Source organism: Mastigoproctus giganteus, chromosome 2, assembly GCF_048544385.1.
Source record: "Mastigoproctus giganteus isolate SK-2022 chromosome 2, ASM4854438v1, whole genome shotgun sequence".
NCBI lineage: Eukaryota > Metazoa > Arthropoda > Arachnida > Uropygi > Thelyphonidae > Mastigoproctus > Mastigoproctus giganteus.
This window is the reverse complement of record NC_143576.1, coordinates 103,262,829-103,289,343: the sequence shown is the minus strand read 5'-3', so window position 1 is coordinate 103,289,343 and position 26,515 is coordinate 103,262,829. Positions and strand designations below refer to the sequence as shown.

The 26,515-nt window shown below is 37.1% G+C and overlaps 1 protein-coding gene across 1 annotated transcript in view; it reads right to left on the bottom strand.

Annotated features, from left to right (window-relative positions):
- Window positions 1-26,515, bottom strand: part of Kap3 (kinesin associated protein 3) — a 383,344-nt gene that overhangs the window by 110,879 nt on the left and 245,950 nt on the right. The window contains exons 16-17 of the mRNA XM_090368616.1: window positions 21,090-21,175; window positions 10,720-10,906 (exon numbers count right to left, since the gene is read on the bottom strand). Of these exons, the coding sequence (XP_090224742.1) occupies window positions 10,720-10,906; window positions 21,090-21,175 (273 nt within the window). The remainder of the gene's footprint in view (window positions 1-10,719; window positions 10,907-21,089; window positions 21,176-26,515) is intronic.

The window sequence follows — 26,515 nt, the reverse complement described above, 5'->3', positions numbered from 1 at the left end:
TGTGATACCGATAACTATACATGCAGCAACAGCTTCTAATGATGTTTTCAAAGGAATGCATCTGGAGGGGACTCGTGATTCAACGAGTACAGCTACTCCTCCATTGGGGCTGTTAGTTTCAGATCGATCTTTTCTGAAGATGGTATAATTTTTGACTGAAATGGAGATTTTTGGTGTTAAATTCATTTCTTGTAGGCACATGGCAGCAGGATTGAAATGGTGAATTAATTCATAGATATCATCAATATTGCTGCAAAAACCTCTGCAATTCCATTGTATGATTTGTTCCATTATTTAGTTTTGTGGGTGGAAGTTGAGTCTGTCTGTTTTTTGTGGGTGGCTTGTTTACATCTGTCGAGTTTTAATTTTTCTTTTCTTGAAAAATTAATGCATCCCGAGTCATTGCTTTCTTCCATATGGTCATTTGCATGTATTTCAAGCAGATCTTGGTTGGTTATGTCATCTGTGTCCATGCTTGATAGACCAGATTGCTTCACCTCAACAGGATCTGATTTCTGCAAATGATCCACTGCTTGACAACAGGGAAGTCTCTGGGATGGAACTGTCAGTGGTGTATTGTTGCACTGGTCTATTACGTTTGGTGGAGATGGATGCTGGACTGGGAGGACTGATCAAGCCAAGTTAGAGATCAATGTGTCTGGAGGGATGGTCACTTCCATCTAACATGCTACTGATTGGTGACTGTAAGTAGCAGAAGCATAGGTATATTTTGGCATACTTAATTTTACTTGTTTTCTTGCCTCTTGGTAGGAAACCTTATTTTCAATTTTATATCTTTGTATTTTTTTCCCCAACTTCCAGAGGTCGTAGTCTTTGGAATATGCTGGATGGTTGCCCTTGCAGTTTGGACACTGTGGAGTTGATGCCTTACATTCTGTTTGTGTATGAGTTTTACACCCAGAGTTTGCACAAGTTGCATCTCCAAGGCATGCTGTCTGGGAATGGGCAAATTTCTGGCATTAAAAACATCTTAGAGGGTTTGGGATATGGGGCCAAACGCGATAGTTTAAATATCCTGCCTTGACTGAAGATGGTAGGTTTGGAGAACTGAAAGTTAAAATTATACTTTGGGTAGGGACTAAATTGCCATCTTTTCGGATCATGATCCTTTTTGCCTGAGTGACATTTTGTTCTTTAAGTTCCTGAACTATTTCATCTTCGGGGACATTCAATAAATCCCATTCAGTGATCACTACCTTTGAAGAATTGACGGTGGTATGTGGTGTGATTTGAAATGGGATTCCACTCAAGGATGTCAGACGTAGTAGTTCAGAGTGTGAGAGAATTGCTAGTCTCTATTAACAAATCACCAGATTGAAGACGTTTCACCATTTTTGGTGAACCTGCAGCATGTTCGAGGCATCTCTGAATGATGAAGGGGGGAGAACTTGACGACAGATTGTGTTGACAGAGAATGTATAATCAGGAATGCCGGTAATTCCTATCTGCTAGTGTCTTTCTTCATTCTCTTTGAGATAGAGAAGTCATGGTCAGTATTGTGATTGTCAATTTGTTGAGAGCTCTTTGGCTCTAAATGTGGAAATTCATTTGTTTCCATCTCTGCTCCTTTTAGCCCTGAGGGTTGGTTTTCCCCCAAGGTTACTGGCCCCACCACGTGGAGGTAGGAGATACCACCAGTGACCAGGTGGTTGTTTAAATTTAGTAGAGTTGGTTAGTAATAAATATAACGACCAAGAAAAGAAAGGTGGATTTCCTTTCTTGGTTTTTACTTTTGACCTCTAAAGTGCAGAACCACTTCAAGTAAACAAAAGAATAAGCACACTAGAAAAGAAACAAAACTATATCACTTTAGAGAGCACTCTATTATCAAAGTAAGAAAATTGCTTGTCACTATCGCTTGGCACTCAGCCGTCCCTGATGGCAAAATTCCTATAATTCCTGTACAGATTTTGTACTATGAAAAAAGGCTTCAATGGCTGGGTTGTAAAATAATTTATTTAAAAGATTCGTTAGACATACACTGACCAACAAATTATTTTTTTCCCTTGTTTTCTCTCATAATAAAATGAGTATTTATATTTTATTAGGAGAAAAATGTATTTTATGTATTTTATAAATATGTACTTTTGCAGTGCTGAACATAAATATAACCTTAAAATTTTGTTTGTCTGGTTTCTGAGAAAATTAACATTCTGTTTTACTAGTTTATTAACAAATAATTTAACAAACTTTATAAATATGGATTTTTATGTGTGCTTAAAATGGTTTTAGCCCTGATTTCCACTTGTATGGTACTGCATAGCTCCCCAAAATCCCTCGTAAGTCTTAAGTGGAGGGAAACAATTAAAAGTATGTTTGAATTCCACTTGCCTTCATACCACTTTCTATACAATTCGTATACACAGAAATGTTCTGCAGAAAGCTGGTCAGCAAGCAAATCCTAGTTTATCTTTGATTTCCCAATATTCACTAATCCTGCCTATGACCATTAGGAAATTCTTGACATAATCGGTATGTCAATTGTGCACACTACAGCATATGTTGTAATGCCGATTTTTGAAAACTCTGATGTGTATCGTTCAACTGTATATTTAACAACAGGTGACAGAACATTGCAACATGGCATTTAAACTGCATTAATGAAAGCAACAAAATTTCATTAAATTAACTACCCCTGTAGTTAATGAAATTAACTACAGGGGTCTCAGAGATTTTTTAGGTTTTATACAGCGGGACCAACTGATGATGTTACCAACAGCAAATTCTAAATGGGAAACATCCAAGGAAGTAATTTTGGAAGCTACTAGGCTTTTTGTTCCAACCAAGAAATACTGCTCTAAGTTTAGGCCCAAATGTATGGCAGATGAACTAATGAGACTCGTGGCAAAGAAGAAAAATGCATGGGATGCACATAAATTGTCAGGTGACACAGAAGCCTATGGTTGATACAAGCTAATTTGTAATCAAGTCACAAAGGAGGTTAGGCTAGCGAAGGCAGATTATGAAAAATTTTTAGCAAAGGATGCAAAGAAAAAGAGCAAAGACTTCTTTATTTATAGAAACTCTAAAAGGAATGGCATGAATCAGATTGGTCCACTTGATATCAATGGTTTGACTGTAGACGATCATTCTCAGATAGCTGCTGAACTAAATGAGTATTTTGCAATTTGTGAAATGTATTTACATTCACACATGAAGAATTATTCAAGGAAGAGAGGGCCAGATGTTTATCAAACTCTAACAGGGAGTTAAATGATTTTGTAATAACTGATAGCAAAATGGAGGAGAAACTGTTAAACATAAGAAAGGCACCTGGGGTAGATGAGATCTATCGAGTAATATTAAAGGAAGCAGCAAAGAAGTAAGCAAACCCTTAGCCATAATTATGAGAGCATTCTTGGACTCTGGGGAAGTCCCCACAGAATGGAGATTTGCAAATGTATATCCAATTCACAATGGGGGATCAAAGGGTGACACGAGTAATTACAGACCTGTTAGTTAGAGTTCCGTTCCAGAGAAAATAATGGAGTTGCTGATTAAAGAAACCTTGCAGGATCATCTAGACTAGACAGAAGTAATAATTCAGACACACATGGGTTTGTCAAGGGGAAGTCTTGTCTGACAAATTTGACTGGAGACTATGATGTGTTAACAAATGAACTGGATGCATACAATTATTTTGATATCACATACTTGGATTTCAGGAAGGCTTTTGATACTGTTGCACGTGGAAGATTACTGTACAAATTGGAGCAGTGGGGGATTAAGGGCAAGTTGCTACAATGGATAAAATAATGGTTGAGTGGGAGAAGACAGAGTGGTGATTAATGGGTACTGCTCTACGTGGACTAATGTTATTAGTGGTGTCCTTCAGGTGTCAGTGTTGGGCCCATTGTTGTTTTGTATATTCATCAATGATATTGATGAAGGTATATCAGGCTTAATGTCCAAGTCTGCAGATGATCAAAGGTTGGCGGGGTTGTTAATAACAGTAATGACAGTATGCTGCTGCAACAGGATCTGGAAAAGTTGGGTAGATGGGTAGAGAAGTGGCAGCTGAAGTTTAATATTGACAAATGCAAAGTACTGCATAGGGATAGCAGTAACATCACAGAAATGTACTAGCTGGGTGCTGTTACACTCAGGATAGTGGAGGATGATAGAGACCTGGGGTAATTGTGCAGTCAGACACGAAGTTTTCTGAGCAGTGCAGACAGGCTGCCAGAGTAGCTCATGGGATCTTGTCAATGATATACAGAAATTTTTTGTGAGCAGGGATAAGGAGGTGATTATCCCCTTGTATACGGCAATGGTCAAGCCACACCTTGAGTACTGCATACAGGTCTGAAAGCCTGATTTTAGGAAGGAAGTAGAGTTGCTAGACCATGTACAGAGAAGGGCAACAAGACTGGTGAAGGGAACAAAGGGGTGCTCTTATGAAGAAAGGCTTAAGTTCTGTGAAATGCAGCTTCTGGAGAGTATTCACCTGCGATGTGATCTGACTGAGGTATAAAGCCTTGAATGGATTGAGCAGGCTCAATGCTGATGAGATTCTTCCTCTTGCTCAGATTACAAATCTGAGGGGCACAGATTCAAACTGAGGAAAGACAGTTGTAGAATGGATGTGTGGAAGTTTGACTTTAGCCAGCAGGTAGTTGATTGCTGGAACAGACTTCCATCCCTTGTTGTGGAAGTGAGTTTAAATAAATTCAAGGCAGAACTAGACAAGCATTTGGAATGAATGGATTAGTGAAATGGGAAGGGTCCCCCCCCCCCAGTTGATGATATATAAGCTTGCTTTCTAGCATCATATGCCTCTGCTAATGCTCATAATAATTCACAAGAAAACATGCATGGACTGTCTAAAGTTACCAATACTCATTAAAACTACATTTAATCTATAAATTTTTTTTCATACAATTTTTATGGAAAAAAGAAATAATAATTGGTGGATTTCTATTTTTCCAATTTTAAATGAAATTTGATATCTGAACCAAATATAAAATTTCATGAAAATTTGCCCACTAGAAGTCGAGTTGTTACATGCAGGATGGGCAAACAGACATTAAAGAAAATAGGTGCTTTTATATATATATATATATATATATATATATACATACATACACAGCAAACACCCGCTATTCGCGAGGGTTAGTTTCTGAGAAATGTCGCGAATACCAAAAACACGAATACTGAGTTATGGCTCCCATAGTAATAAAGGGATTCCGTTCCAAAGTAAGAAATATATAAGAAAAACTAGTAAAATTTTGTCTATGTATGTATTATATGTATCTTCATAATATGACTATGTACATAGTGAAATGCAAGCATATGGCATCGAAATGAAAATAAGAAACAATTTAATATTAAATGTAATATTTATTAGAAATTTCAAACAAATCTTTCAAACTAATGCTTTTGCTAGCAAAAAAACTTATCCCGCCAGTGCTATGACCAGTTTCACTAAAGTGTTGATAAAGGAGTTTTGCCCTTTCATGAATGATGAGTGAACTTAACGGAATTTTATTTTGAGGTCGGTCTTCTATCTACAGATTTAAAGCTTTTTCCGTTTTTTCTAATTTAACATCACGAGTTACAGAGCAAATTTTTGAAGCAATTAGCACATTTTCACGGACTCTATGGCGGATTTTTTCTTCCGATTTCTAGATTGATCGTACCGTTGACTCATTGATTTTATAATGTTTTGCCACTGAGGAGACACTTTCACCATTAGAAATTTTGTCTAATAATTCAATTTTAATCGCTAATGTCATCACCTTCTTTGATCTTTTCACATTTCCCTTGTTATTCGTAGGCATATTTTTGTATGGGTTAGAAAGAACTTGTCCACAATAAAGTTCACTTTCTTCCGTTAACACACTCGAAAAAGTCTGTTTTACACTGCAAAATGGTAAATTTATCACTTTTGTAAGCATATCAATTTATAAATTGATAAATTTATAAGCATATAAATTAAAAGCAAACGACGAAATCTTCCATGACAAGTGCATAACACATACTGAACAAGGAGTAGCGAGAAACATCCACGCCGGGATTTTGTCACCCCTCTCCCCCCACCCACTGAGTGCTGTTTTGACCAGGAAAGATAAATTTAGCCACGCCCATGTTTTTTTATGGCGGAAAATGTTCACGGCGCTTTAAAATTCACATTTTTTTAGGTTTCATTTTATATTAAATCAGCCACCGCGAATAGCGGGGGTTTACTGCATATGCATGTGCAAGTAATCAATTTCACACATTTAAGTATACATAGAGAGTAAATTAGATTTTTTTAAAATATTAAATGTGCTATTTTTGTCTAGTAATGTGCCTTTACAACCAATGGATTTTAAATTGCAGTGAATATTGCAATGGCTTTCGCACTCACAAGGAACTCTGTGTAGTTAGTTTCCTTGTAATTATACTACTTTCAGCAAATGACATTATCAAATAATCTAGTATCTCTGTAAAAGATCAGACACTGCTCTGATGACAGCCTGTTTCAGAAGCTGCCATCCTTCATATGAGAGCAGATGGTTTCAATTTCTGAACTCAAAGAAAGTATATTTTGTGATATTAAATAGAGATTTTGATTTCAATGTAGTAATTAGTAATGGTGCTAATATTATGACACACAGCTAATATACAAAAAAAAAAAAAAACTTGCACTATCCACGAGTTTTTGTGGGTCTACTCTGACATTTTAAAATACAGTAAATATTACTTTTATTATTATTATTAGTAGTAGTAGTGGAAAATGATATAAGGAAGCAAGCTTATACAGAATTAGCCAAAAATAAAAAAAAAAACTACTTTTCATTAAGTTTAATTGATCCATTTAAAGCAGGCTTGTCCAACCGGAAGCCCATGGGCCGCATGCGGCCCAGGACGGCTATGAATGCAGCCCAACAAAAAATTGTAAACTTAAAAACTTTGAGATTGCGACTAAAAATACCATTAATAACTACAAATACAATTTTAACATGCTATTATAGTGATGAATTTTTGAATTTAACACTTTCTTTAGCAATGAGATATTCATAAAATCATTCTCAAATAATTGTATTTATTCAAAATTGCCGCCCATGCGAGTAGTTACTTCTCAACATAATAAATGGTGCGCTAGCGCTCTTGCTTCCTACTTTTACCACGCAATAGATGTCTCTCTCTATGTGCACCATGGGTACGCTGGTATGGCTTTCAAGGTGCAACTGTAAACAGTCGAGTTGACACCAAAGAAAGGTGCAGATGTTACGTGTTTGTGGCAATTTTGCGAGCAAAACGCAGTGATTATTGATAATATTTCTTCCTAGCTACCTTTGTAAACGATAGACATTTTTGGTTATTTAGAAGACATGTATTTTTATTTGATTATTAAACCTTGCTTTCTAATTTTCAATCTATTTTTTTTTTTTTTTTTTTTTTTTAAATTCCAGCATGGCTTCCACAGCATCTCAAAAGAAAACCGAACCAAAAAAAAATTATAGAAGGAAGATTGTTCAACAAAAAGTGAACAGATGACTACATTTTTGTCAAGGCAATCTGCTTAATTTGTAGGGAATTAGTGCCAGTTTTCAAAGACTACAATTTGAAAAGGCATCACACATGCTGCGAAATTTAGTGCGTGTCAAGGAATGTGTTGTAAAGACAAAATAGCGGAACTGAAAAAAGTCTATCATCTCAACAAAGTTTTTTTTAAAAAAATAACAACTCAAATGGATTCTACTGTAAAAGCTAGTTATGTGGTTGCAAACCTGATAGCAAAAAAATCAAAACCGCATGCCGATGGTGAGTTTATTAAGCAATGTATGGAAAGCGTGGCAGATATAATTTACCCTGATAAAAAAGGGGATTTTTCTAAAATCAGTTTGTCTCACCAGACTATAGCCAGGCGAATTGATGAAATAGGAAAATCTATTGGTTTGGAGAGTAGAGCTGCTAATTTTAAATTTTATGCTTTGGTGATAGACGAAAGTATTGATGCTACTAATACAACTCAATTGGCAATTTTTATTAGAGGTATTGATGACGAATATAATATCACTGAAGAAATGGCTTCTTTAGTGCCATTAAAAGACAACTAAATCAAGAGATTTATAGGGAGCAGTGAAAAATACATTAAGGCGATTTTATTTGTCCATTGTGAACATATCTGGTATAGCTACTGATGGTGCCACGGCGATGATAGGTAAAAGGGATGGACTTGTAAAATCAATAGAAGACGATGCAATTGCCTCCCAAAATTTACGTATGATGAAATATCACTGCATAGTACACCAAGAAAATTTATGCGCAAAAGTTTTAAAGATGGATAATGTCATGCAGATTGTCATCAAGGCTGTAAATTTCATAAGGGCCAAGGGACTGAATCATCGCCAATTCCAGGAATTTCTTAAATTTATGGATGCTGACTATGGGGACATCATTTACTTTTCGGAAGTAAGATGGTTAAGTTGAGGTAAAATGTTGAAAAGATTTTATGATTTGCGAAATGAAATCAAGTTGTTTATGGAATCAAAAACAAAATTTGTGCCAGAACTTGACGATGAAAACTGGCTCACAGATTTGGCATTTTTAGTAGACTTGACTGCTCGTTTAAATGAGTTAAACATGCATCTTCAAGGTGAAAACCAACTGATCAATACAGTGTTTCAAACTATAACAGCGTTTGAAATGAAACTGAAACTATGGCAATCTCAAATTAAGGCAAACAATTTTATGCATTTCGACATGCTGGCTAAACAGTCCTGTGAACAACAAAAAATATGCAGCCTTGCTTTTCAATTTGATACAGGAATTTGAGAACAGGTTTCAAGATTTCCGGAAAAATCATCAATCTTTTGGTATATTTGTGACTCCATTTTCAGTCAACAAACATTTTACCTGCCAATTTTCAAATGGAATGCATAGAGCTACAATTTGACATTCAACTTAAAGAAAAATTTGATCATGTCTCTTTACTGGACTTCTATAAGATGTATCTTCCCAGAGAAAAATATCCCTCGCTTCGCAATCATGCCTTATTCAGGTCATCGCTATTTGGAAGCACCTACATTTGTGAGCAGCTATTTTCAAGGATGAAGCACACAAAGAATAAAACTAGAACCAAAATATCTGATGAGCACCTTGAGAACTCACTGAGAATTGCAACTACTTCCATCGAACCAAATATCGAAGCATTAGTGTCTCAAAAACAATGTCAAAAATCTCACCTCACTAATTTCATGTTGCTGTCTTGTCTTTTACTTTTATAATAAAAAATTCATGAATTAATGAAGTTTAAATTACTTAAATATGTTAACTATATATTTACGTTTTTTTGCTCATCAGCTATCGTTAGTGTTAGTGTCTTTTATGTGTGGCCCAAAACAACTCGTCTTCTTCCAAGGTGGCCCAGGGAAGCTAAAAGGTTGGACACCCCTGATTTAAAGCCTTAAGCAGTTCAATCAGATCTCCCTGCAAATGCTTGGTTTTCAAACTACAGTAAACCCTCCCACTAATCCAGTTACAGTTAATCTGGATCAAAATATGAAGAATTCTGTTCACAGTTGAGTACTTTGAAAGATACATGGGATTTAGGATGACAGATGAGTAACTCTGACTTCTGACTGCACACACACACACAGAGAGAGAGAGAGAGAGAGAGAGAGAGAGAGAGAGAGAGAGAGAGAGACAGAGAGAGAGAGAGAGAGAGAGAGAGAGAGAGAGAGAGAGCATACATTACATTGTCTTGAATGTTGTTCGTTATCATTATTGACAGAGTCGGACAGATGTTATTCCTTGTATTGCTTCATTTGCGTACATCTTTATACATATGTACATAAGTTAAAATATTTTTATGGGTTCTAAAGAATTAAAAAGTTAAATAAAAAGAAAACGCTACTTTAACTATCATTAACAAGCTCAAAGTGATAAAACTTAAATGGTGTTCCCGGAAAAAAAAAAATTACTGAAGTGGTATTGGCCAACAGGCTGCGTCAGATGTTAAAAAACAAAGAGAATCTGTAAAGACATTTCCTTTAAAATTCGATGTGAGTGATAAAAGCAATTATCAAATAGACAGACAAAAAAAAAAAAAAAAAAAAGAAAAGTGTCGCTGGAAGAAGCTGGTGTTTAAGTGGTATTCACAGTAACGATCAAGTGGCATTGGTGTGCGACACCAGTGCCACCTGATAAATGTATAAAAAAACAAAAGACAATACATTTATCCATTTACAAGAACAAAACTGTAATGCAATATCCAAATCTGCTCTCAGCTATCTGTCCTATTCTTCTACAGTGAAGATGTCCCAATTCTAGCTGAATCATAGCACTTGAATGCTTCCAGCACAGACTCTGATTTCAAATATTCCCCAAGTAAGTATGGTCAATTTGTGGGTACTAGTAATATTGAAGCCATGTTAAAGAAGAAACAACAATTTACAGGAGCTGAATTGAACAATCCAGGTACGAACTGGATCTATCTACAAATATAGCACAGCTCTCTTGCTCCGGGCTGAGTGTAAAAAAATCTGCGTACCTGTCACTTTATCTGTTCGGTATAGGTAGAATAAAAAAAAAAAAATTTAGTTACAGAAAAAAAAATAATTTATTATCTTCTACTCCAAGACATCTAGCTCTTTTTACTGATATAAACATTTTTAATCAATGCAACCAGGTCATGTTTTGGAAACAATGGAATCATTTATTACAAATTGTTTCTTACTATTATTTCCACAAAATAACATTCCATCTTACCACTAGTATAAAGAAGGTCAGCTCTGTCTAGCAAATCAGATTCTTGAATATATGGCCCAAACTGATCTTCAATGCAAAAATCTGTGCCATCTTCTATCTGTCTGGATTCTATCATCTCAAGCCACTGACAGTTATGCCAACGAAATTTTTCGAGCTGAATTTTTTTTGCCCATTCTTCATCATGTTCCTGATTAGATTAAAAGAGAGAAAAATAACACAATTACTTGACTTAATGATGAATTAAAATATTAGAAGTTAATTTTATATTAGATATTTTTCTTTTTATATTTTTCAAATGAAGCATCCAACCTTTTCTATAATTAATGAATTTAATAAAAATGAAAACTCCTAAAAAACATAGAAGTTACTTAAAAAGAAAATGTCACATAGGCATATTAGCTAACGTGATTAATAAACATATTTAGCATGTCAGCTTGGTATTTAAAAATGTTAGCAAAATCAGAAAAAATCTAGTAACACTATAGTCATCATAAAATTACTATTAAATAATTTAAAAAAAAACTAGCAGAAAAGATTGCTCTATTAAACTTATTAAACTAGCCAGTTCCTTATTCATCAATCTCGTTATCTCCTTGTGTTATCTTGCCTTAAGGGAATACATGCATTTGTAGCTTTTGACTACTGCTCTGAAGGTATTCCATAATTCCCCTCTGTTTTGCCTTTCATGGACCATTTTCCAGTTAAAAGAAGCAATATAGCATCTTAAAACTGTCACATTCCCTAACCTGATTTTTCTGATTTCCTTTTTTGTAATTTGGTACGGCCATTGCCCTTGTCAGAGGCACAAAAGGGTCCTCTTACCAAGGACTTCAGTTATGTAAATCACAACATTTGGGGATGAAGCACCCACAAAGAAGCCTGACTGAGATGTTTAAGACTTTAAATGTATTCAGTAAACTAAATGCTGAAGGCTTCTTACTCCATCTCAGACAACAGGCACTAGGGGTATATAAATTTAAACTGAAAAAAGATGGCTGTAGTACAGCTGTGTAAAATTTTTCTTTCAGCCAGAGTGTGATTGTTGGAATAAAATTCCACCTGGTGTGAAAGTGTACAGTCTGAACAAATTTAAAAAAGGATCACGCAACTTATTAGAAGGAATAGAATTAGCATTAGTTGAGGCATATGATGCAAGAAAGCAAGCTTATACAGCAACAGCCAAAAAAAAACCTTCCCATTTCACCCATCTGGTCACTTCAAATGTTTGTCTTCTAATTCTGTTCGTCTAATTCAGCCTTAAATTTATTTAAGTTATCAACTTCCACAACAACAGATGGAAGTCTGTTCCAGCAATCAACTACCCGCTGGCTAAAGGCAAATTTCCGCACATCTATTCTACAACTGTCTTTCCTCAATTTGAATATGCCCCCTCAGGTTCTTAATCTGAGCAAGCAGAAGTATCCCATTAGCATTGAGCCTGCTCAAACCATTCAAAGATTTATACACCTCAATCAGATCACCTCACAGGTGCCTAGTCTCCAGATGCTGCAGCTTGCGGAATTTAAGTCTTTCTTCGTAAGAGCACCCCTTTGTTCCCCTCACCAACCTTGTTGCCTTTCTTTATACTTGTTCTAGCAACTCTACATCCTTCCTAAAATGAGGCCTCCAGACCTGTATGAGGTACTCAAGGTGTGGCCTGACCATTGCCTTATACAAAGAGATAATCACCTCCTTGTCTCTCTAGCAAAATTCCTATATATCATTCCTATATACAGGGTGTTTCAGTTAAACGTTTCAGAACTTCTAAGAGGGGTAGGGTACATCCTGACAACTCGAAATCATATAGCAATGTGGGGTCGGAAATGCTTTCCTGAAGCGGTGTTGTACACAGAAGCACCATAAAGAAAAGAGACCGTAAGTGAGAAATCGTTTTAATAATACATGAAAAGAAGCAAAAGGTACATGGATTAAAGTAAGTGTTCGAAGTTTCTTCCACGAGCTAAAATGCACGCCTCACATCTCCGACGCATGGACATCCGAACATTCTGGAATACTCCAGGCGAATTTCGAATTTCTTGAACAAGAACGCCAAGTTAGTAGGATGGATGATTACACGAACACAGAGTTAGCCGATATGCATTTGGCGTACGGGGCTGCAAATTGTAGTGGGCCAGCCGCACAGCGTTTGTACGCGGAACGATATCCGACGAGGTGTATTCCCAGTCATAATTTCTTTGCAAGACTGCACCAGAGGTTAGCTGAGAGGGGTTCATTTGAAAGAGCTGATAGGGACAGGGTAAGAACAGCACGGACTCCAGCCGTCGAACAGAATGTGCTGCAGCATGTACAGGGGAATCCAAGAACGAGTACACGAAGTCTAGCAAACGCAGTCGGGGTTTCCCATTGCAGCGTCTGGAGGATTCTCCGAGAACAAGACATGCATCCGTTTCACGTGCAGCGTGTCCAGACACAGCAACCAGAGGATTATGCACCTCGTATTGCTTTCGCACAGTGGTACCTTGGAAAATGTGCTACAAATCCCCTTTTTCCTGCTGAAGTGTTGTTTTCCAATGAGGCATCCTTCACAAGGGAAGGAATTTTCAACACGCATAACGACCATATCTGGGCGGTCGAGAACCCGCATGCAATACGACGTCGTGAAGCACAGATTCGATTTTCGGTCAATGTATGGGCCGGTATTATGGGAGATCACCTCATCGGACCTTACCTGTTACCGTGTCGTCTAACCGGACCTATCTACTTGATCTTTCTGCAGCAAGTATTGCCACAACTTTTGAGAGATGAACAGATTTCTGCATCGACACAACAGACAATGTGGTTCCAACACGATGGAGCCCCTGCCCATTATAGCGGAGATGTTCGTAACTACCTGGATGTCACATTTGGTCAACAGTGGGTCGGACGTGGTGGTCCCGTGCGTTGGCCTGCTCGGTCACCCGACCTATCATGTCTTGATTTTTATTTCTGGGGTCATATGAAATCGCTAGTTTATGACACCCCTGTTGACAATGCTGAGGAGCTGGTTGCAAGAATCGCAGTAGCTGCCGAAGAAATTCGAAATTCGCCTGGAGTATTCCAGAATGTTCGGATGTCCATGTGTCGGAGATGTGAGGCGTGCATTGTAGCCCGTGGAAGAAACTTCGAACACTTACTTTAATCCATGTACCTTTTGCTTCTTTTCATGTATTATTAAAACGATTTCTCACTTACGGTCTCTTTTCTTTATGGTGCTTCTGTGTACAACACACCGCTTCAGGAAAGCATTTCCGACCCCACATTGCTATATGATTTCGAGTTGTCAGGATGTACCTACCCTACCCCTCTTAGAAGTTCTGAAACGTTTAACTGAAACACCCTGTATATCAGGGGTCAAGGTGTGGTTGTCCACACCACATGGAGGAAAGCCACATCTCTGTGTTACCAGACAATACTATGTGGTAGATGACTCTCATCAACCAGTGCAATAACACCAATTTGCTTTTTGGAGGCTTGAAGTGGTGGAACCTATGTTTAGTCTTCCAGGGCATCCACCCCATCGCCCCATGCTGTATGATTGTCGTCTGAGGTAATGATGGACATCATGGCGAGATCCAATCTTCCTTACATTACGAGGGTAAAACAATGTTCACAGACCAGCCGCTAGATAGTCCACCAGACTGAATCTATTGGTAACTCTCTAGGAAGCTTGCAGATCAGCTAGTGTATAATCTGGCTGCCTCTACTCTGCCAGATAGTGACTGGAAGGAGTCCGAGTAGTGTGCATGCAGGGGCATCATCGAGGCTAGACTACATTATGTCAAGGAGCTAGGTATATTATTGTCATGTGTATGCCATATCTAAGAATTTCATTACTTCAAAAAAGCATGTTTGCCCCACTTTTTCTTACTACTGAATAGATCATGAATTGTCAAACTAACAGAAAAAACTTATCTGAAAAATGATCTAAACCTCCCAAACACTTCCTCATTCACTTCACAAATATACATAGTCGCTGTTCCAATCTCAATGATGTCCATTTACAGTCTGCCAAACCCCATGTACTCTTTCTGACAGAATCCCTTTTATCAATTGATTCAACAACTGCTCATCTTAGTTGTCCAAATTATTTGCTGTATGATTTCTTTCACTTCAAGGGTGGTACTTGTGCTCTGATATTCCCTGTCAGAGACTTAGTAATTTGGAATCTCCTTTGGCTTAAAACCTCTCTACCACATTCTGTCAAATTCATTTGTTGCATCTATCATTCTCCAAACTCCACTAATCACTTGGAACTCTTTGACTTCCTCCAGTCCAACTTTCCTAACAGTGCATTAATTTTCCTTGGTGATTTTAATGTTCACAACTCCAGTTGACTTCAATTTTCTAGTCACATGGATGCAGCTGATTGTAATGCTGATTCTTTTCCAATTACTAATGACTAACTGGGTCATTAGTAATTGCAAAATTATCAGAATACCAGACAATCTTAACCAAGTAGCTAACACACTTGATATTTTTCTCACAAACAACCCTGCCAAGTACACAGTTCAGGTGAGTGGTCCTCTAGGTAACTCAAATCAAAACTTGGTGATGGTCTCTTCTCAAGTGGAGCCTTTCTCTCTCAAGGCCATTCTCAACCTTGTGTTGTTTGGTATTACAAGAATGCAAAATGCGATGATCTGTAAGATTTCTTTTGTTCTTTTCCTTGGTCGGATTACTCCTTTATCTAAACCTTTGTTTTTCAATAAATGTGCCAGGGCTGTTCAAGATAAGAATGTTGCAACAAGATTAGTGAATGGAACAAAGGGTTGCTCTTACGAAGAAAGGCTTAAGTTTTGCAAATTACAGAGTCTGGAGACTAGGCTCCGGCGAGGTGATCTGATAGTGGTTTGAGCATGCTCAATGCCAATGGGATTCTTCCTCTTGCTCAGAATAATCACCTCAGAGGGCATAAATTCAAATTGAGGAAGGACGGATTTCGGATAGATGTGCGGAAATTTGCCTTTGGCCAGCGGGTGGTTGGTTGGTGGAACCGACTTCCATCATTTGTTGTTGAAGTTGATAGCCTAAACAAATTTAAGGCTCAACTGGACAGGTATTTCGAATGAACGGAGGGGTGTGTTTTTTTTTTTTTTTTTTTGGCTGATGCTGAATAAGTTTGCTTTCTTGCATCATATGCCTCTGCTAATGCTAATGCTAAATATTGTGATTGGCTTGTATCCAAATCTCTAGCTTCATTTTCTGCCTACACCAAAGCTTGCAACAATTATAAAGCATTTATTAATCAGTCCAAACTCAATTTCAAACAGGCTATGAGTAGAAAACTTGTTTCTTGTCCAAATGGTAATTGAGCAATCTGGTCTCTTGCTAAAGCTATTGGTTGCAATTTTTACCCATCTTTATTCCTACCCTTGTCAAAACCAGTTGGTTCTATTGCCACTTCAGCCAAAGATAAAGCTGACCTGCTAGCAGCAACCTACTTTTCTTCTAACTCATGTAATAATCATCTTGGTAAACCACCTCCTACCATTCTCAGTACTCTCCATTCAATGCTTCCTGTAGTCTTTCGTCCAAAGGATATTAAAAAGAATTTTTAACAATTTTGATGATAAGAAAGCTCCAGGTCCTGATGGTATTTCTCCATTTGTTCTTCAAAACCTGTGCTCCATAGCTTACTGATGTTCTGTGTTGCCTTTTTTAACTTTGTTATTCCAAAGGTGTTTTCCCCTTCTGCTTGGAAATTTGCTCATATCCAGTCAGTTCCTAAAATGGGTGACAAATATCACCCATTCAATTATTGCCCCATTGCACTTCTACTGTTTCTGCTCTAGAGGTCAGGATTACCCCTGACTTCTAGTCTCTCTTGGCATAAGCACATTATAAATATTGCTTCCTCTGCATCTAAAAAACTGGGATTTCTCTTTCACCCTCGGCGTCACCCACTTAAAATGGGTGACAAATATCACCCATTCAATTATTGCCCCATTGCACTTCTACTCTTTCTGCTCTAGAGGTCAGGATTACCCCTGACTTCTAGTCTCTCTTGGCATAAGCACATTACAAATATTGCTTCCTCTGCATCTAAAAAACTGGGATTTCTCTTTCACCCTCGGCGTCACTTTTCTTCCAAACAGCTGTTCATTCTGTGCAAATCGCAAATCCACCCTACCATGGAATATTCTTGCCACATCTGTGATGGTGCCCCCAAAATCTCTCTTAGGTTTCTTGATTCCATCCAAAAGAAGGCAGTTAGGTTAATTAATGACTCATCTCTAACAAAGTCTCTTCAATCTCTGTCTCATAGACATTCTGTTTCTGCTCCATGCCTTTTCTATAGATATTTCCATGGGCACTGCTCTTCTGAATTGGCTCCTTTAATATCTGCTTTCTCTTCCAAACCAGTCTGATGTGCCAGAACTAGTCAACATTCTTTTACTGTCCAACCTGAAACTCACAGAACCAAGTTTTCTTCTTCCTGATTTATCCATTCAACTTCCATTTTCTGGCTTCAACTCCCTTTGTATGTATTTCTTGAAAATTACAATCCACTGAAATTCAAGTCCAAATCTAATGTCAACAAGTATCTTCTTTCATCTTCTGAACCTTCAACCCATGCAAGGTACTAAGTACTATAGGTTCTAATACCTATAAGGTATTTTCAGGTTTCTAGGTTCCATTCAAAACAGAGTCTAGAAACCTGAAAGAGGCTTTGGGGGCACCACCACAGATGTGGGAACATTATTCCATGATAAGGCAGATTTACAATTTGTATAGAGTGAACAGCTGTTTGGAAGACAAGTAACGCCAAGAGCAAAAGAGAAACCCCAGTTTTTTAGATACAGAGGAAGCAATATTTGTAATGTGCTTATGCCAAAAGAGATTAGAAGTCAGGGGTAATCTCCAACAGAGAAATGTATGATCTTGCCTAAAAATCAAAATGTCATTGAAGATAAGCATAGCAGCAGAAGAATGCTTTTTGCAAATCATAAGAGAGGACTGAGTTTTAGAAGGATCGAAATCAACTAAATTATCTTTACCCCACTGCAGAAGTTATCTTTGCCCCACCTTGAGATCAGCATTTAAGGAATTAGTAGTAGTGAATATTTGAGAAGTTGAAGCTGTTTGTGCAGGGAAAGGTTTCTCAAACTGGAAGGTGGAATGCAATGTGCAATCAGCAAAACTATTTATAGGATTTCTGGTCAATGAAGAAGGTTATTAATATACAAGAGGAAAAGAGTGGGAGAAAGAAGTGAACCTTAAGTAACACCAGCATTCGTGGAAAAGTTAGAAGACAGAGAGCCATCTACCATCACCTGCAGTGAGCACTCAGAGAGAAGACTTTATATCCAAATACAAAAAAAAATTAGCAAACCATATGATGGAAGTTTATTTAGAAGACCTTTATGCCAAATACAATCAAAATCTTTTGAAATGTCAGGAGCAACAACTGCTTGAGTTTCACCCAACTTTTCCATTGAATTTGTCCATGGATTAGTAACATAAGCCAGAAAATCACCAGTGGATAGACACCAATGGAATACTGGTAACCATTGATCAGATGGAAGGTTTCTAGACAGTTTAAGAGTTGGCAATTAATTGATTTCTCCATTATTTTTGAAAGGGTAGAAGTAAGCACAATGGGACGATAATTGGATGGGCAGAATTTGTCACCCTTTTTAGGAACTGGCTTATTATGAGCAAATTTCCAAACAGAAGGGAAAACACCTTTTGGAATATGAAAGTGAAAAAATGTGACAGAGAAAGGAGTAAGCTAAAGAGTACAGGTTTTGAGAACAAATGGAGAAATACCATCAGGACATGGCACTTTCTTAGTATCAAAACTGTTCAAAATCATTCTGACATCCTATTGATGGAAGACAGGAGGCACTGATTGGAGTGTACTGTAAATAGTAGAAGGTGGTTTACCAAAATCATCAATACATGAATTAAAAGAAAAGTAGGATGCTAGTAAGTCAGCTTATTTTCGGCTTAAGTGGCAACAGAACCAACTGGTTTTGACAAAAGCGGGAATAGAGATGGACAAAAGTTGTGGCAAATAGCTTTGATAAAAGAGCAGAATGCTCAACTACCATTGATCATTCTGCCATTGAGATACTAATCATTTCTTTGACAAGAAATGATTAGTGGAGCTGGGAGAATGACAGAGGCAACAGATGAATTTGACAGAATTCAGTAGAGAGATTTTAAGCCAGAGAAGATCGAAAACAGAAGATTCCAAATTACTAAGTCTCTGATAGGGAAGATCAGAATGGACATATGCACAAGTACCACCTTCGAAGCGAAATGAAGCATACAGCTGAATTCAGACAACTGAGATGAGCAGTGGTGAAATCAAACAATAACTGGGATTCTGCCAGAAAAAATACATGGGATTTGACAGGATGTAAGTGGACATGTACATCATTGATATTAAAACTGAGACCACGTATATCTGTGAAATGAATGAGAAAGCATTTGGGAGGTTTAGATCTATCTACAGATAAGTTTGTTCTATTAGTTTGACAGTTGATGACGTTTTCAGCAGTAAGAAAAGGTGGGGAGGACATGCTGTATGAAGTAATGAAATTTTTGGATATGGCAAAGATATACCCAGCTCCTTGACATAACGTGGCCTCAACAATGTCCTCCTCCCACATACATAGTACTCTGACTCCCTCCAGTCACTATCTGGCACTTTTGGAGGCACTTCAAGCCTCCAAAAAGCAAAGTGGAGGTAATGCTCTGGTTGATTAGTCATCTACTACTTTTGTGTTAGCAGGACTAGTATTGCCTGTAACAGAGAGGCAGCATTCATGTGTGGTGCTTAACTCCTGCTTACGTTGGCTTGAACCTGGTTGGTTACCTTCAGTACATCTAGGTGCCATATTTCAGTAGTTGCACATGAGGGTTATACCCAGGGTTACTAAAAGTATCATAATGAAGGTGAAAGCAGAGGATTTGGTGGTCACAGACCGACCACACTTCACCAAAATTAGGTCCACTTGACTTGAATGCCACCCAAATATCAGTTCCATCACTGTTTTAGACTTCCAGGTAGCAATCCCAGCTTGACATACTTGAGAGAATGTCTGTGACAGCCTCAAGGACAATATTTAATGCCAACAATATTATATACTTCTATAAGTTGAGGATCAAAAATAAGTATAGACTGAGTGAAAACAGTGTTTGTTTGTTTTTTTAAATAGCAGCTATTGATGTTAAACATATTTTATTTATAGAAAAAATATTCAAAAACAGCTGTGCTGTAAGCATTTAAATTTTAGGGAAGAACTCTACTCCATGTGACTCAAAATATAGTATACAAAAAAAATAGAATAACAAAAAAGCATTCTTTAAATATGAAAAATCTGGTATCCAGGACTGGTTGTTACTATAGATAAGTCTTTAGAAAGATATATAAAACCAAAATTCACTGTAAATTAACTTACAGCAATAATGTCCAATGTACTTCCAAGGTTCAGTCTTTCATTCAAAGAATAATAATAATGGACTATGAATGGCAGTGAAGAGGCTTTTTGTTATAGGTTATGAAATGCTACTCTGAGATATGCTAAGTAGCAATTGCTACTCTCATGTGACTTAATAACAAAGGGAAAAAAAAGGCAATTCCCCCACCCCAAAACAATATTGCCAATTTGGAGATGGACTGCTGTAGAAGCCAAAAAAGCAGTACAATGCACATACACTACTTTTAAAATACATACTGCCCCTCCCTTCTCTCAAGTCATATAATACGCTCCTGTGTTAACACATATCAAAGCAATGTTAATAAAACATTTATTCCTGGAGGCCACCAAATATTTTATTTATTTTTTTTTTCAAAAATACAATTATATCATGAAATTATATCAATTATATCAGCAAAAGAAAAAAAAAAAAGAAAAAAAATCATATTTCGGTCTGCTAGTCCACCTAAATTCATTTTATGTTAAAGAATACACAGCCTGTGACACAGTATAGAGACAGCTCAGTTGATTGACTGTGCAGTGCCAACTCAGCATTGACTGAGTTGAAAAGTACAGTGAATTGTAGAATAAAAGTACAATACACCCTGATGCTTAAAAAAAGTGAGATACAAATGTTGTATCTCATAGCAATTAATGTTTTAATTCTAAATCTAGTAAAGCTAGATTTAGAATTAAAACTGTTCCACACTGTTGGAATAGTTGCAACAGCAAAGGTATTAGAACAGTTATACGAAGTTCCCTAATTACTGGTAAGAAAGTATATGAAAAAAAAACAAAAACAGAATAACATCATACAAAAAAATAGAATAACAAGAAAAGCATTCTTTAAATATGAAAAATATGGTGTCCAGGACTAATTGTTACTATAGATAAATCTTTGGAAAGATATATAAAACCAAAATTCACTGTAAATCAACTTACAGCAATAATGTCCAACGTACTGTCACACACTTTCCTAATTTCTGCATTTTTATCATGCATTAAATCAATCAAATAAGCTGGGACTTCTATACAGCAAGAAGAATATAGTAAAGAAAAACAAAAATCTGTGCATAATTTATAATCTATGATATACCACTGCAGAAAATGCAATAAACTATAAAAAATTCTAAATGTAAATTTAGAATTCATGAAGATCACACATTCAGTAAAAATTTTAAAAATTCTTAAAATTCACAATATTCAGCAATTTAAAAATTCATTTAATTCGAATTAAAAAAAAAAAAAAAAAAACAGTTGCAAAGCTGAAAGAACAAATGATATCTCAGATGACACTTTTATTAGTGAAGTTGTTGCATCGATATTTGTTTATAGTTAAGCCACAAGTTCAACAACATTATGATTAAAAGTTACAGCTAATCTTAAAGCATATAAACTTACCTTGTGAACTACTTTAGCATTAACATTAGTAGAGGCATACAATGCAAGAAAGCAAGCCTATACAGGATTAGCCAAAAAAAAACCCCCACTCCCATTTCACCCCTCCATTCGTTCCAAATACCTATCCGGCTCAGCCTTAAATTTATTTAGGCTATCAACTTCCACAACAATAGATGGAAGTCTGTTCCACCAATCAACTACCTGTTGGCTAAAGGCAAACTTCCGCAGATCTATCCTACAACTGTCTTTCCTCAATTTGAATTTATGCCCTCTCAGGTGATTATTCTGAGCAAGAGGAAGAATCCTATCAGCACTAGCATGCTCAAACCATTCAAGGCTTAATACACCTCAATCAGATAACCTTGCAGGTGCCTAGTCTCCAGACACTGTAATCTGCAAAACTTAAGCCTTTCTTCGTAAGAGCAACCCTTCGTTCCATTCACTAATCTTGATGACCTTCTCTGTACTCGTTCAACAGCTCTACATTTTTCTTAAAATGAGGCCTCCAGACCTGTATACAGTACTCAAGGTGTGGTGTGGCCTGACCATTGCCTTATACAAGGGGATAATCACCTCCTTATCCCTGCTAGAAAAATTCCTGTATATTATTGACAAGACACCATGAACTTCTCTTGCAGACCGTCTGCGCTGCTCAGAAAACTTCATATCTGCCTGCACAATTACCCCCAGGTCCTTTTCATTCTCTACCACTGTCAGTGTAGTACCACAGAGTTGATACGTTACTCTGGGGTTACTGCTTCCCATATGCAGTACTTTACATTTGTCAATGTTAAACTTCATTTGCCACCTCTCAGCCCATCTGCTCAACTTTTCTAGGATCCTGTTGCAGCAGTGTACTGTCATTAGTGTCATTAACAACCCTGCCAACCTTTGTATCATCTGCAAACTTGGACATTAAGCCTGATATACCATCATCAATATCATTGATGAATGCAGAAAACAACAATGGACGCAACACTGAACCCTGGAGGACTTCACTAATAACATTAGTCCACGAAGAGCAGTGTCTATTGATTACCACTCTCTGTCTTCTCCCACTCAGTCATCCCTTTATCCATAGCAGCAATTTGTCTTCAATGCCACACTGTTCCAATTTGTGCAGCAGTCTTCCATGTGCAACAGTATTAAAAGCCTTTCTAAGATACAAATACAGGTCGACCATCATTAATCCGGCCACCAGTAATCCGGTTCCACCGTTAATTCGGACATAATTTCCACGAGCGTAATTTCAAATTTCCCAGGTCAGCGCACCAACCTGCCACTACTGTTTTGGTGGCATTGATTGCAGCATCAGCTGTTGGTGCGAACCCGTAAAACACTGGCAAGCCATTCCCACTTGTTTTTCTGCATTTATTATTATAACCTGTTCACATTTAGCCCCAGCCATGGTTCCAATGCATAAAGGAAGTGCCTCTTGTAGTGTAAAGCGCAAAGACCGTACATTGTCCATAACAGATAAAGTTGAACTTCTGAAAAAACTTGACAACGGTGTATCTGTGAGAAGTTTAACTCTGCTTAATTGTAAATTCCAGCAATTTCTCCCAGTTCCTCTTATTTTAGTAATTTTCTTTTAGCCAATCCTTTTTTAGATTTTTTTTTTACAACACACTTGTACAAACTTACAGAAAAACACAACAAAATACAGCGCGTTAATGAACTTGTTTTCACAAAATCTCTAACAATACTGACAAACTTATTGCGACATTTCAGAGTTAATTTTATTGCAATTAACTAATCACAAATGACCTTCATATGTATGCCATAATGGCATCACACATATGTGGCCGACACGACTTCTCAAGAAATAAAGTAACCTACTGGGCCATGTCGGCCACATATGCGACATTAAAAAAAATACTTTTTTTTTTTTTTTTTTTTTTTCGATATTTTAAGCGAAAAAATAACAACACTGACATTACAATATTTATTTTAGAATTACTAATCAAATTACTTCCTAATATTTTTGGCTCCTGGGGAATTTTTTTCTAAAACTAGCTTGGCAGTCAACGTGTTAAAGGTAGGATAAGGCGGTTAGCTGTTGGGTAAACCGTATGTGCTAAAATAACCACCGGTGATCCGGCAAACACCCTAATTCGGCACCCCACAGGTCCCAACGTTGCCAAATTAGTGACGGTCGACCTGTATGTGATATCAAAGTTACTCCCTGCATCCAGTTCCTTTGTGACACACATCATAGTATCCAATCAACTTGGTCAGACAAGACTTCCCCTTAACAAAAATCATGCTGTGTCCGAGCTATAACTGAAGTCTTGTCTAGATGATCCTGCAGTGCATTTTCAACCAGTTCCTCCATTAATTTCCATGGAACAGAAGTTAAACTAACAGGTCTATAATTACTTGTGTTGCCCTTTGATCCTCCTTTGTGAATTGGGGTCACATTTTCACATCTCCAGTCCATGGGTACCTTCCCTGAGTCCAAGAAAGCTCTCATAATCATGGCTAAGGGTTTGCTTACTTCCTTTGCTGCCTCCTTTAAGATAACTGGATAGATCCCATCCACTCCTGGTGCCTTTTTTTATGTTTCTCTTCAACAATTTCTCCTCCACTTTCCTCTCAGTTATTACAAAATCATCTAGCTCACTGCCAGAGTTTAATTCACCTCTGGAGATCCCCTCCCTGAATAACTCCTCATGTGTGAATGTAGATGCAAAGTACTGATTCAGTTTGTTAGCCAACTGAGCAGGATCATAAACAGTTGAACTGTCAATATCCAGTGGACTAATCTGATTCATCCCTTTCCTTCTAGAGTTTACATAGGTAAAGAACTCTTTGCTGTTTTTCTTTGCATCCTTTGCCAAAGATTTCTCGTAATCTGCCTTTGCCTGCCTAACCTTCTTTGTGACTTGGTTACAGACCAGCTTATATCTATCATAGGCTTCCATGTCACCCATTAATTTATATGTATCTCATGCATTTTTTTTTCTCTGCCACATGTCTCATTAGTTCATCTGACATCCATTTAGGCCTAAACCTTGAACAATATTTCTTAGTTAGTATGTAAAGTCCAGTAGCTTCCAAGATTAATTCTTTGAATGCCTCTAATTTTGAATTTGCTGTTGGTAACATCATCAGTTTGTCCCACCGTATAGAATTTAAATACTGTCTCGGACCACCGTAGTTGCCTTGACAAAAGCAAAAACCCTTCCCTTTACCCCTGATGGTAGTTACCTCTTTGAGTAAATCCCACTTCAGCACACTGTGATCACTGCCACCTAGTGGTTCCTTTTAAACATTTGAAAGCAGAATTTGAAAGTAGAATTTGAAAATTTGAATTTGAAAGAATAATACTATTGGAATCTACAGTATTATTCTTTCTTTATTATTTTCTATATTCAAATTTCCTCAACATTTTGCAAAATCTATTTTTAAAAGGAGATCCTCTTCTGAAGTTCATTTAAATGGCAGTACTCCTGAAATGCAGGTAAGGAGTAACTTTTTTTAGTAAAAGAATTTTACCAACAAAGAACAATATTTCAATTCCAGTACAATGACTTTTTTCTTCCTCCTATGGTCACATCTTTTACTACATCCAAGATGTGTAACTAGTCTTATCATGAGATTTACTTTGCATTCTAACTGCAGTGCAGAGGGGAAGGGGAGAACAACTTTTGGAACCTTGTGTGCTTTTCATTTCCAAATGGCTAGATACTATCCAAATGTCTAATGTCTATTTCAAACTATGAATGATTCAAGGTTTGCCGCCTACATGTTGTCAAAGGCAAAGCAATTTACTCAAAGCAATTTACTCATTAACCACTATATATAACAGTGGCAATGTTGCTTGAAGATGTAACTCCAATTAAGCATTACTCTTAAGGGATATATCCTCCCTGCCCAGCAGATATTTATACTTATGACTGTGTTGATTTTTTATGATTATTTTGAAAAATCACCATAATCATTAAAAAAAAAAAATCACCATCTGAAGTATCTCACAGACAATAGACTTCTGAGAAACATGGCAATAGAATATCATGTTACACAATAAAGTAAAACTTTTATCATTCAGAAACAGTAACTGTGGTAGCTGAGGCTATGTTACCAACAAAGCAGAATGAGACCACAGCATCTCCTAAATTAGGCTTGCGAGAAACCAAATACAGTCTTGATCCAATGTCTACTCTTCAACTTTTCATTCTTCTTCTTCCAGTCACATAGCTCCCCGAGGAGCTGTTGTGACCACCAACAAATACCTCCAACTGCATCAATCATGTACTATATGAGCAGCATCGCAAAGGACTTTTTATTGCATAACCCGATATCCAACTAATGAACAATGAGAAAGGGGAATGCAAATTCCATCTAAATGCTTAATGAACAGTGAGAGAGGGGAATGAAAATGCAGAATTAAGCCAACCAAAGAAGAACATTATAGGCTGAAACCTTTTCATTATAGTGAAGAAGTTATGTTTGTTTGTTATTTGGTTTTTAGAGCATTAGCAACTAAAGTCATATTGCTCCGGGGATATGCAGTGGTCATTCCCTGACCTTTCCGCATCCTCCATATTTGGTGGGCACAGGCTCGAACCCCGGTCTAATCAAGAAGTATGTGCTATGCACTGCTGCTGCTCCTGCCCACCTGGTTACGGAGGCGCCATGGTGAAGAAGAACAATCAAAACATTTAAGCCGGAACCATTTACAAAGAACCAGGACATAGTGCTAAATAAGCTAATGGAACAATCATCAATCTAGGTACCACGAACATTAGAAGCTTAAATAGCAAAGACAAGGAATAACTCATTTATTCTAGAAGTAAGAGAAAGTACAAAGTATGGATAACAACAGCTTTCAGAAATAGTTTTCCTGGAAGAAAGTTTAATTGGCTGAGAAGTATTGCAATATTATCCAGTAGAGTTAAGTAAGCAAAATATAAGACAAAAAAATTAAATTGGGATTACAAAGCACATGGAATTCAACGTGAGTC